General features: G+C 43.3%; 1 protein-coding gene across 1 annotated transcript in view; it reads right to left on the bottom strand.

Moving 5' to 3' along the window:
* Positions 1 to 14,000, bottom strand: part of LOC124407149 — a 102,473-nt gene that overhangs the window by 46,348 nt on the left and 42,125 nt on the right. Inside the window, exon 3 of the mRNA XM_046883003.1 lies at positions 4,199 to 4,396. Coding sequence (XP_046738959.1) covers positions 4,199 to 4,396 — 198 coding nt within the window. The remainder of the gene's footprint in view (positions 1 to 4,198; positions 4,397 to 14,000) is intronic.

Here is a 14,000-nt window from a genome sequence, read left to right as displayed (position 1 = left end):
TTTTTAAACACGAATAGAATCATGCGTAACGATTCAAATATGCCCGCATAAATTCAAAACAACATCGAGGTGACATTTGACTCTTATTGTTAGTGTCAATTACGCGGTGTGTGCACCTTCGGATAATTCATTCCGCCTTCTCGAGGAACGAAAAGCAGTCTTTCGCTTGGTACCTGTCTCGGGAGCACGGCATGTTAAACACACTTTGTTAACGTGTTTGTACGCACTTTCGGAGAATCAGTTTAAATTATAAAAGTTCATCAGACAACTTATCTTTAAGAAGTGAAAATTTCGATAAAAACATCGTAATGAAAAGTTCGGTGAAGACAACGAATAGCCACTGAAGATGAAGAATATTATTCAACAGCTACGTTTAACGACGACGAGATGCCATGGACAAGGTGTATAATAAATTCCACGGAACACTGAAGATACGTTTAAAATTTTTGTAATCTTAAATAAAATTGTGAATGAGTAGAGAGACACTGACTTTGAAAAACAAACTCAACAAGTACAGAAAAAAACATAAAAAAACAATTTCAAAATATGCGAAATTAATGAATCAACTTTTTACTACCGTAGAATCGTTATATGTTGGGGATTAAATATGTGTATGAATGAGAGAGAAATGGATGAATAAATGGCTCATAAAACAGAGATTGATTGGAATTTATAGCAATTGATAAATTAAATAGATGACCGTCAGAATTTCTTGCTTGAATATTTATGTGCATTAATTATTACGTAAACCTGGGTACATTATGAAAGTATAAATATTAATAATAGTGATTTGTTTCACAAATACATATTATCATCAAATATGTTTCATGAGTAGCGATGAGAGGGTAATAACTGATCATGGTAACTGCGGGTGCGATACACACACACACGCGCATATATCATATATATATATATATATATATATATATATATATATATATATATATATATATATATATATATGATGTAAATATCTGAATCAAAATTCAATTTTAGCCGCAAGATCAGGTCTCTTGATATTTTATCTGTGTAGATCTGCTCTTTGGCCTCTTCGTGCAGTTTACTCCCGACCTTATTCGCCGATCTTATTCGAAGGCATAAGTGATACAGCGCGTGTGTGTGTGTGTGTGTGTGTGTACCTTATTCGTGATCCGTAGGGTGTCACAGCTAGCTGGCAGACTTTCCGGGTGAAGACAAACGAAGCAGCCCTCGGCCAAATGTTACGACGTGTTTTACAACGGGTAATAATAGTTCGAATCTGCGCCTGCCAATATTTCTCAGTCCCACCCTTTTCAACTTTCTATTGTGCGCACCAAGCCCGATAGCATTAGTCAGTTATTCTCAATGTGACTTTTACTTATAACCGTATGTAGAGGTGTGAAAAGAAGTCGAGGGTTGTGTCTACTTAACACAGTAGCCTCTCGAATGAATTACCGTTTGGACTCTTGTTTTCATAGATTTGGATCAATGATTTTTTGCGTAGAAAAACGAAAAACAAGAATAAAATACGCTAAAAAGTAAGAGCGAGGAGGGGAAAGGGGAGAGGGGGAGGAAGAGAGCAAGATAAAGAGAAGAGATGAAAAGAGAAAGTGCCACACGGTTGTCGTGAAAAACGGCAAGTTCCCCTCTAGGGTGAGTCGACTGCCGCGCGAGGAACAGGCTGATATCAATATGTTGCTAAACATCAATTTTACGAGATTCGAAGGAGGGCCAAGGGGTCCCGGTGATAAAATATCGCCAGCACACTGGCTACGTGTAAATTCGTCGGCTTGCTCCCTACTTCTCTCTCTCAATTTTTTCTTCATTTTTTATTCTTTTCTCTGACATTCGCGTGGCTTCGTAGATGTCGAAAATATTTATTAGAAACGTCACATCCACTGCACAACGGTACCTTATTCTTTGCTATAATTAAGGTCAAGCCGGGTCTTACGTATATTTTGTCAAAAGATTACGCAAACGCTCTATCATAGCAGACCGTATAAAATTACCCTCTTTGTCCAACCTGCCTCGAAGAAACGTGTTTTGGCGCATGTAGAGCGGGTGCGAAACTGCGACAGTTTGCATTCCGGGTAAAGCGAGCGCAAAGTTGTCCGTCCGACCACTTGCGGGTGCGCATGAAAACGATGATTTTACCCGCGCTTCACATCTACAAAGGGGCAAATTTTGAAAGTGATCGGAACAAAGAGAAAATCACAAACTTGGCGAGCGGAAAGCAATTTTACTCGTAGTTGCCTTCTTTCTGCCCTCGATATAATAATACCTACAGCGTACAACTATTGTAATTAAAGAGATCTGATTTTAATGGCATCCCGGAAAAAACGAAGATCCTTCCACTGAATATCCAGGAACATCACGTCCCGTGCCACCAGCTTTCGGAATAAACTGTTCCTGAAATGGAATACCTTGCCTTGAAATGTAATTTTGTACCTTCGGGGTGAGGGGTGGATACATTATCTTTTTCATTTCGGTTGAATAAATATTGAAGCGTCGTCGCACCGCGCAGAGGTACGCACACCCGTATAGAGGAAATACGTAGGCGCACAAGAAGACGGCTAGGAGCTCCGTTTGCGGTCTGCAGATTCTTCCGATCGTCGAACGGCCGAACCGGACCGAATGGCAAAGGGCAACCTCGCCAGCTCTACCCTGACAATCCCTTGTCTACCCGTCCTGTCTCAGCCATGTTTAATGCATCGTTCGACATTTCCACGTCAAACATTGCTTTGAGTAGCCGCGGTGAAATTTAGAAGCCCCATCCCTACGCAACCAAGTCCCGGCATGTAGGTACGGTCGATAGATACGTACACATACGTCGACTGGTACGTAGCTGATTCCCGATGTCCCGTTTCATCCCGAGATCGATCAGTATTGTAAAATATTTTGCATGTATACGCACGGGATATACTATCTCCCCTACAGGCTCGATCTTTTTCCCTCATTCTCTCGAGATATTTACAATGATGATGGAAATTCTTTTCCGCTTGCAGACTCTCGTTACAGTGACAAGGATCTTATGAAAAAACTGTATCGTTCAGCTTCAAAAACATCGTTGCATTTCGAGCACGATTTTTTTTCTATGGCGAATCATCGGAGTAGCGCGTCTATATTGAAATCGAGGGACGCTGTGACGAACGAGGGCGGGGAATGTCTTTCTGGCGATAAAACAATTCACTCTAGGTGGCTAAATAAACGGAATTTTAATACTCGAGGGAGAGAAAAACGATTCTTTTCCGACGGATAGTCTACACGGGTAGGGAGTGAATTTTATTTCACCGCTAGGTGTACATTGTGCCGCACGACGCAAGTGTTTCTCACTCACCGCACTAGCGGGAAGTATTCTATGCACACAATTGAGATGCTCTTCTCAAATTCATACCTGAAATCGGATTTCTTGAATAATTTTCATGCAAAAGCCGTATACCTGAAATTTTTTCCCAGCTTAGCAATTTGCTCTTCAAAGGAAAACGATTTATCGATAGGTGCGAAGAGTGAAGTGGGGGTTCTCCGGATGGTCGGTGAAATTGCATCACCCTTATTGCATTATTTAAAGAGCAGGGGCTGACGCCCACCCCCTTTAAGAGCTTTTCATGGGAGAGGAAACGCCGTTTCGAAGAGTGCCACTTGACCAATCCCGCGGTTCTTTAGATAGGGATGGAATTCAGGACTTGGCGGTACCCGCAGCAAGCCTCTCGCTCCTCCTAGCCTCCAAGTGAACCGGCTGTCTGGTGGTTCGTCTGGAGTTTTCAAGAAAGACTCAACTTCCCTCGCTATGCCGACCCAGACATTAGGGTTCAAATTGAAACGTGCAAAGCAAACCCACTTTCAGCAGTTATGGTTCGACGAAATTAAACGAACACGAAACTTCCTCCTTAGATCGGAGGCTCAAGGTGAGAATTAACGTATTATCGATCGATTTCGTAAAAATCTTGATGTCAAAGTCAGTAAGGTAAATATATTTTAAGTGATTCAGGAAAAAACGTACCTATGTGTACGTAACGGTTTGAAAAACAGGACGTGGATATGAAAGAAAATATTGTACACAGTTTTTCTCAACTGACCTCCCACTCATCGGGATATCACTATAATTCTATGGTACATGTAAGAATAAGTGATGTCAATCACGCAAAAACCGTAAGTAGCTGAAAAACAGCAGAGCCTGGGAGTTTGTCCCTATAGTGTAATATATTTGATATTTTCTGACCTGGTGAAATCCCGAACTTGGCACGAAGCGTTGCGGACGTTCCGAGATCAGGACTGGTAACAGGAGCTGCTATGGGTGGCGACAGAAGAGGAAGCGGGTGCGGCGCACCACCTCCACCCGCAGATACGAGGCTCGGCATCCTTTTGAAAGAACTGTCCGTTCTCCACGGCACTTCGTTGTCTCCCAGCCAGACTTTGCCTGAACATATCGAAACGAGCGGAACTAATTATTAATTTTTTTCTAGTAATTTATTTCATTTAGGCACAAAAATAATGATTTTTTTATTTTTCTTATTTTGCAGCGCAAACAGTTTCCGATGATCAGGAATTTTGAAAATTCGACGTTGCGCTTGAGAGTTCTCAATATAGCCGTCCAACGTCCATTTCGTACGCACACTACGTGCGTGTGTCGAAAAGTGCCCCTGTCCACTTCTGTCCCATTCTCAGTCTCCCTCTCTCTCTCTCGCTCTCTCGCTCTCTCTCTCTCTCGCACGCTCTTTCCCTCTCTGGGGTTTATCGGACGGCCACGGAGAGCCTGACCGTGGTCTCAGGGTATAGTTTGACCCTATACCATAGTCTATACATATAATAATACGTAGGATACGTGGCCTGCATAGTGGGGTGAGCTTGAGACAATATTGATGACTAACGCAAATGAGAGAAATGAGGAAAAACGTTATAAGTCAGGGGTGGTTTGCAGATGGCGTATTAATAACGCTCGTCCCTTTTGCGAAACGCGAGACTCGTTGCACCGTAAGTTCACCCTAGACCCTTTCCGCCATTCCCGTGCTCCCCCGAGCTCATAATTAGCTACGTTCGCCCACCCTGCAACGCAGATATTCCCGCTTTACCGTATTCCCAGCTTTCCTCCCTTCCCAAAGTTCTGGGAACAATGCGCCTCGCCCTTATACAAGCAGCTACCATCCCCAGGATATCACAATTGTCGTATCGGTCACTCTCACTGTACGAACTAAACTCTAGCCCCAATATTTTTCCGGAGCTAAATTTGTGATACAGTACCTAATTAGGCAGGACAAAGCTCTGTCTTCTCACTTCACGAGCACTCGCTTCGGTTCTTTATCAAAGCTCGTTGGAATTTGAGAAGCTTGGAAATTTACTTCCACGTAAATATATTACCTCCCTCCCTTTGGTTCCCGTGAATTCAAGCCTACCCCACCCCTCTCTTTTGCCTATCTCGCTCTTCACTTTAATCACACTTTGTTACTCTCTTTTTTTTGCTGGACAAAATAATTATTTCTTTTTCTTGAAATAGCATTGTGTTATAATAAGAATAATTACAAATTTGTGCAGGACGTGCAACTCTGAGGGGACTGTCTCCCAAAGTGAAATAAACTTGTCTTTGTAATTATCTATGTATACATTCAAATTTTTCGCAACCCTGTGCCCCGTAAATTCTATGGTACCCAGTATCGCGCTCCTTTTCTCTTTCGTCCATTTTCTACGCCAATGTGTACAAGGAGTAAACTAGTCCTGGCATTTGCTTGATGAATGATTTAGCTCAAGATGTCCCATCAAGGAGGACAGTCAGAAAGAAGCGTTTGAGACTACAGGATCTCTCGAGAGAGAACAGGATAGAGTGGGTGAGAAAGACAGGGGGGAGGGTCGAAGAGCGAGAGGGTAAGGTGCGACGAGAATAGAACTTTGGTGAGGGTGAAAGGGGATGTGGGGAGCAAGAGGGACAAAAGAAAGAAGAACCCGGCATTAACTGAGGGCGTCGGCTAATCAATATCATCGAGAAATGGCTGCTTCCAATCTCCTTGGACCATATGATATAGTTGTTCACCTATAGCTCTACATGTACTCGTAGAGATTTGCTCGTGCTATGAGATTGCGAGATGATCGTTTCCGTTCGCGAAAATATTTGAAGTTACGAATAATGGGACAGAATTCAACCGCAGGGCAAGTATGCTCTGACCACGGTCTGTTATTCAAAACTATTATTGACATAAGAAAAGCAAATTTAGTGCCGAATGGTGCTAATGCCAAAATTATGTAGATGAAAAAAAAAATCTTTATTCGGAATTACTATCTTTGGAAATGGCTCTGGATTCTTTTAGTTTGTGGCAAGGTCAATGGGTTCTTTTGGCGTAGATAGGCGAATATTTACATCACGTTTACTCGTCGCTCGATCGACTACAGGTGTTCCAAATCGAGGTTTTCGTTTCAAGTGGATTCTTGAGGCATTGCGGATTTTGCAATTTGTCTGCATATTTTCTTCTTATTGCAAACTGTTTTTCTGGTTTACTTTTCCGTAACTTTGTCAGACGTCCACCCTCCGTGGTTCAGCGTCGTGCCATCGGCCCCAGAATGACCAAATAAGCAATGTCGGTGAAGTTCGAGGGAAACTGGAATGAGCCGTATAAATTTCGGGTCCAGCAAGTTGAAATACATTGCGATTTGTTTAGGCCCACTGCATTAAGAAGCGGGAAAAACAGTATTTTTACTTTTCATCACCATGAAAAGGAAAGAGTCTGTCGGTCTCTCTGATAAACTTTCGCGGTGATCTCGAAAACGGCTGAGTCAAAAATCTGACACCGGTGGGACCTGGTTGCCAAATGAAAAAGTTTTGAAAGAAAAATTAGAAAAAAAATTTTCGAGAAACAAAAAATTCACAATTTTTCTTGAAGATAAATATCCAAACTGGGAAAAACATAATCGGTTATTTAGAAAAAGTAGTACAGAGGAATAAGTGTATATTTCATCCATCCAGAACAACATTTTTCTTAAAACGTGTTTTCCGGAATCTAGAGGTTCAAAAACGTAAAGATTCGTTGAAATTAGTAGTGATTTTCGATCGAAATCTTTACTTTTCTTATATGACCAAGGGTGATGAAAAGTAAAAATGAAGTACAATTCATGAATCACTCCGAATGACCGGCAAGTACGAGACTTCCTCTTCCAAATTGTAACTCAGAACACTGAGTCCAAAAATGTAGGTGACCTATAAAATCATTTCGTCAATGTATCCGCTGTATGAGTGTATTTGCGTGTACTGTATACTTGAACATCTTCATTGCCACCCGGAGCATCGTCAAATACTTTTTCCACTTGCCCTGATGTGAAGTCCTGGAAGAAGAGAGAATATAATTACTTCTCGCGTGTGTTCGGTAATTCCGAACAGCGAGATACCCTGAACCTTACAGACAGTCGAATTACCATCCAAATCGTGTTTCCTTGTGTGCTGGATAAGGATTCTCAACGTGGTGAACTTTTTTTTATTATTTTATCTGGCTTCCTAATATAATATAAAATTATTCTATGTAAAATCAAATACCAAGATAGCACTTTTTCAATTGCTCAAATATATTCTCATGCCGTGTATGAGACGTTAACAAAGATTGCACCGGTTATCGAAATTCGTAAGCAGCATATCACCGTTAGGTAGCTCCAATATTCTATGAAATTTTAGTGATTAGGTTTCTTGAATAACGCAGAAGGAATTCTTTTCGAAAAAAATATGTAGCGGACGTGCAGCACTAACTGTGTTGAAACCACATGAGCGAACGATACTAAAAGTTTCCATGCGTGCAGAAATAGGTCTGTGGGTCGATGGGTAGGTGAGTAGGTGGATTAAGTAGGCAGATAGGTAGGTAGGTAGAAAGGAAGGTAGGTATAGGCAGATATATCCAACGTGGACAGATGAAAAGGGAATAAGTAATGTAAAGCTCCATTATGCCGAAATGGTGGCGAGGAGGGTCAACCAAGGGAGCGTACGGGTCAGCCAATCCCCCGGGGGGCCGTTAAAGTGAAATACTCCCGAACGCAAGGTGGCCGGGGGTGCTGCCTCCCCTCGTATCAAGGGCGGCGGGAACGGGGAGGGATGGTGGGAGCTACAGTGCCCCGCGGAGGAAAACCTTCCTTTAGAAAGAGTCGCGAAAAACGAAGAAAGGGAGAAAGGGCGGAATGCAAGGGGGTAGGTAAATCGTTGTTATCCTGACAGTGATAAAAATCGCCGAATGCCCGGAGTCCGTACCTTTGTCTATGTATACACAGGCAACTACTGCCCGCACTTAATTCACAGAATCGAAAACGGTATTCGCATTTTTTTGCTAACGTCAAGTTCCTGCAGATGCCCGGTACTTCTGATCGCGCAATCTCTGATTTGCAAGTTTCAGCAATTTATCACAATTACTTGTTCCTTAGGAATCAAAATCAACCGACAGCAAGGAAGGATCGTGACAAAAGACGAAACACTTCGCTAAGATTCGCGGGAGACTTGGAATAGTGCTGTAAACAGACTAAATTGACACAGAGTGCAGGGAGATGAGTGAAAACGAAAGAAAGGCGGTTAAAAGAAATAAACGAGAAAAACAATCAGATATGCAAGCAGATACCTAAGTTGTAAGAATGCAAGTAAGGGCTTAGGCTGCTGCTGTATAACTCTGGTAAGGCAACGTGAGACCGCCTGTAGGCCGTCGCAAGATTCTCGATCGTAAGTAGTTGGCGAAATTCGGACCACTGGTTCCTTTAATCTCGTCGTGTTTGCATACCACCCCTCTCTCCATCCGAGGCATCGTTCCTATTTCTCCCTCTTCTCCCACTCTACCCTCTCAATTTGCCGCAGAACTTGAGTTCACCCTGCAGGCGAAAGAAACAATGAACCTAGACGTAGTCCTATACTACAGCCGAGGGGATCGACTACATCCACATAAGGCTAAAATTGACCACCGCCATACTGTGGCAATGCACGCGGCTACGAGAACAGGACGTGCGATGAACAAAGAGCTGTGGTCGGATGAGTAAAAAATTCAATGCAATACATTACCCCATCCATACCGTCAAAATAATCAACGAAATCTTTGACAACGTGTACCAATTCCATACACGCGACTCATATTTATCACGTTGCAGGATCTGCAAGATTTGATCCGAGTATCTTTCTAATATTTTATTATCACCTAACTCAAAGACCTTAGAAATATATGAAGAAGACACGGTCTCTTGAGCAAGAAATTATCGAACATACCTAGGCACACACACTTTACCTTTGGCTTTTCAAGTTTTTCGTTGCGTTCGTTCTCAATGGTAAAAAGAAGTGCAGGAGAAAAGGAGAGGAGACAGAAAATCAAAATTTCCATGGACTTTGAGCAAAAAGAGAGCGAAGAGAGAGTGAGATAAGGAGAGAGAGAGAGAGAACTGACGGAGCAAGGCACAGAGCGCGGGATGCGAATAAAGCGAACGATATAAGATTAATAGTGAACGAAACGGAGGGCTCGCTGGAAAGCTGCAGAAAAGAGAAGATACGACTCAGGGAGAGGGATGGAGGTGCTCCGGCTTCTGCCATCCTGCAAACCCCTCGGTAAGAGACTATGTCGGCTCTTCTCTTTGAAGATGGACCACGGATAGCGGATAGTGGCCAAATTGAATCCTGTTTAGGACGCGGGAAGAGTCGATAGAAGTATAGAGGGCTCCCCACTCCCCCTATCTTCCCCCTTCCGTGCTTCACCTTACACTATTCCGCCACTCCCATTTCTACTCTTCGCTTCTTTGCACATTTCCTCTTTCTCACTCTCCGACGTAAGTAAATTGTGGTCTCCCCAGCCTACCTCATACACACTTCGCACTGTTATTCAAATCCCGATCTACTCTATGCTGTTAAAATATTATTATAAGACCGCTAGCAAAATGACCGTCAAGACTTTAACGGTACCCGGATCAAGGATTTGTTACAGGTGGCAAAGGACAGAAATACGGTTACATAACTGTTTAACACGTGGCTTTCCAAGGATTCACAGTGTCAAAATACCCCGCCGTACCAATAAAGTTTCCATTTCATATTCACGGTCTGATTCCCTTTCAATTCCTTCTTCTCACCATTTGCATTCCTTGAAACTTGATCCGACCCAATTTTCAAGTTCTCATCGAACAGTGAGCTGTCTTGTGGGCAATCTGCTTTGCAATTATGCTGCAAGCACCTTGCCAATATAGTCAAATAAACCTCGAATTAGCATTGTGTGATTTGTAGCGCGCGTTATTATTTTTCTTCTACTCTTGTAAAACATTTAACAGAGTTACCGGAACATCATCTAGATGCAGACAATTTCGCAAGCACACATGCGTGCATACATCCATTTTTCAAAATACTTGCGAATGCTTTTAGCACTGAAACTATATTTTCCCGACGTGTATTCGGTATGTTTCCTCAATTTGAGATTCCAGCTGAAACAGAGAAGGCCGTAGGCTGCTTCTAATCGTGATAATTATTCGCATCAGATTATACCCGATACAGATGCTACATCTTGCCAGAGCTCTTCGTTCGTATTCTGATTCTGTTTCGGTGTAGATCGCTCGTGCAGGCACTGACGTCTCCGCGGTTAATGCACACGTGTACACATGTAGCACAGCATGCGGAAAGAGTCGATCAATAACCCCCCCCCCCCCCCCCCCCCCCCTTTCCAATACAACTCCGACCTTTCCGACCCCCCGCACTATTTTTCCTGAATTATGTCGGCCGAAGGTGAGGGTAGATGGGTAGGTCGTTGCAGAGGTGCAGCATAGGTATATTTATTCAGGTTGGTATTTAAACGGGGTAGATCTGAGAATTGTTTGTAGAACTAACAATGCATGCCCTGCACGCAATTGAGTATCCCATTGGACGGAGTGATTCTTCGAACTTTCTTTTCGTTCTTCCAACTTGTCTGATGTTCGATCAATTCGACATTCATTGTACAGACTTGAAGTGAATTAATTCGCGTGCTCCACTAGTTGCTGAGGTACAAAAACTTACTTCATCAAGCGGAATGTGAACGGTCGGTATTCATTTTTAGAAAGAGCATCACACATTCAGTGTTATCAACTTGAGAACTGTAGATTTTATTTTGGGATGACGGCGCTGCCGATTCTCAACTCGCAGAGCATAATTTTCCGAAAAGCATCTCGCGCAAACACCGAGGTATACAATATCAATGATGCGCCCGGCGCAATCAGTTACGTCGCACGGATACACTTTATAGAAACCAAATCAGACGGCCACAAAAAATGGCTGCAAATACACTATCCTTTGAAATTCAACGAATAAATCCGCACTAAGTGCGTGGAATCCAAGTATTAGTGCTTAAGATATTTGCAAGAATTTAGATATTTCAATTGTCTTGCGCATTTTATGGCTAATCACGTTCAACTGCAGTTGATCCCACCTATAAAAACAGTTCAAAATCACGCGTTTAGCGAAGGATAAAAATTTCTCCATCAATGGCAAAAGATCGGAGTAACGAGGGTTTTGCGTATATTCCGAAATGCGCCGTATTTAGTACCACCATTCTCAAGGCGACCAATATTATCGAAATTGCCGCCACCACCATCGAGAATCGTGTGACTCGTGGTAATGTATGCGGTTGCTTCAACGCGGGTTGACTCTCTCGTATAATAATACAGACCAATAACATCTATGGATCAATGCGCATACCGCCACGGTGTAGTACGGCCAAGAACATTGACAACTACGTAAGCGTGCGTATAGGAGTACGAGTATCCGTCTACTTGACGACTGGAATCGCATCGGGATGTCTCCGTCGATTTGTCATGGTTCCGAGTGCACTTAATTCAATCGAATGCCGATGAAATATTTATTGTGGCATACCTACCTATACGAGTTCAGGAATAAACTTTGTTCGTTTGTGCGCCATTGGGTTTCAGGTATGCGCCTGCGGTATACGGATATCTCTGCGTATACATGCCTTCAACCTTCTCCGCGCTCGAGGCAGCCAATAAAACATGAATAATAAAAAGGCGCCGGCTCGCTCCCCGGCCTGGAAGGGTTGCGCTTGCGCGGCCCGCCCCTCCGACCCTGGAAAGAACCCGGTGCTACCCCTTGCGACCAACCAATCTGCATGTCGGTCGCGCTTGGCGCTTGGTAACGCCATTTTGGAATCTCCGGTGCAATTACGCATCCCCTTCCCAGTGGGCTCGTAAGCACAAACCTAGTCCGAGCACCCGGTGTCGGGGTCACACCCCGGGGTCGCGTGGACACAAGGTTACGTATTATATTCTCCATTGCAACGGCGGAGTCGAAATGACGAATGAGTCGCATTTATACTCAAGGTTAACCACCGCGACCTCTCGAATATTATGCCCGTACCTGCGTACGAATATAAGCGGCACGGGAAACTGGCTTATTTACAGTACCTGCTCATCGTCATTAGATACATTTGTATTGCTTTAGCCAATGATCACCTTTCTCAGCATACGAAATAGTCTGCCCCGTTGCTAAAATAGGAGGTGAGAGGTATCATACAATGAACATTAGGTATTCTGTATGATACATGTACAGTTGTACACTCGTACGTAATCGGTTCAGTCACCGTAAATGTATCCTTACGTTAATGGATTCTGGCTATTGTAACTTGATGTTTTCCATTTCAGAACAAGGTCGAAAACACACCATTTCAATTATAGATGTAGGGTTTTATCAGTTCTCCTTAAGATGCCATAATCTGCTATACTACGACACACCCTGGTGTACACGCAGATCTGTATGATAACGTGTCTTGTGCACTGGCTCTTTGCGAAAGTGATCAGGGCTGAATAGATGGCAGACTCCTGAATCGAAAAAAAAATCAATGATACTGGTCACCGAACTAGAAGAACTGGATATAATTGTCACTGGAAGTGTCTGAATTGAATTTACGCAGGCGCACGAGCTGGTATATAGAGAATGTGCAGGGATTCAAGAAAATGGAGAACGGAGGTATCGAGACTAAGATTCGTTATCCATGTGTCGGGTATATTTACTTTCAACATACCTGCGACATCACGGGATTAATAGAAGATTTGCAAGAATTAAACGAACAAAAAAGTATACAGTATGAGCGATATATACAGGCTGACGTACTTCGTATACTACAGAGGGTATAAGTAGGTATATGCGATTATTCAGCTAGAACAAGTCGGATGTTCCGTTGTGCTTTGTTACTGGTTACGCAGGCCTATGCGAATAATATCATTCCGAACTAGCGTCGAATAAGTAAACCATACTAAAAAAAGAGGATAGAAGAAGGGGAAAAAAGAAAAATGGAGGGGTTCAGAAAAAATTATGATAATCACAATAATAACAATGAAAAGTTTAAAATGTTTGAGGAAGGGTGGAGGTTGCCGATCCAATGAAGCGGTGGATGTGTCCAATGGTTTTGTCAGTTTCAGGCTGACAGAGGGGGAGGGGGAGAGAGTGCGAGAAAGAGAAATCCAACGCGTGCGGGGTGCGTGCCGAGCAGGCGCAGATGCTCGAAAGCGCAGACAATAACTCGTACGGGCCTAGGAGGAGAGAGTGAACGGTGGCCAGAGGTAAACGTAAACGAAGGTGTGGTTTGAAAAGTGGCGCGAGAGAGATAGGTATAGCTAGGTAGATATACAGATGAAAATAGAGAAAGAAAGATGGATGGACCCAAGAGGGGGCGGGAGGGAGAGAGAGAGAGTCGCGCGAGGGTAGGTGAAGCGGCGCACGCCGTCTGGCATTGTGATTGGAAATTGAGGAAACCTAGCCCAACCTCGCCTAACCCCTTGAAAGCCTGCAGTGCAATACACAATATCAATTCGTTGCTGCGCAGCGTTCCCTTCCTCATTTCACCCCGGCCGTATCCCTAGGAGAGAGGGGGAAACTCCCTGTCCCCTGTAAATGCGGATGCAGCCGTTAAAAAAAAGTCAAAACGAAAGAAGAAGGGGAACCGACAAAAATCGGAAATTAAAATGAAAATAACATCTTCTCTAATACATGTAGAGGTACGGTGTGTATGATAATTTACAGTTTGTGCGAGAATCGCGCGGTAAATAAAACCGTTGCTCGATCG

This window comes from Diprion similis, chromosome 6 (genome assembly GCF_021155765.1).
Source record: "Diprion similis isolate iyDipSimi1 chromosome 6, iyDipSimi1.1, whole genome shotgun sequence".
Lineage (NCBI taxonomy): Eukaryota > Metazoa > Arthropoda > Insecta > Hymenoptera > Diprionidae > Diprion > Diprion similis.
Note: the sequence above shows the minus strand (reverse complement) of the source record. Positions and strands in the feature narration are given on the sequence as shown.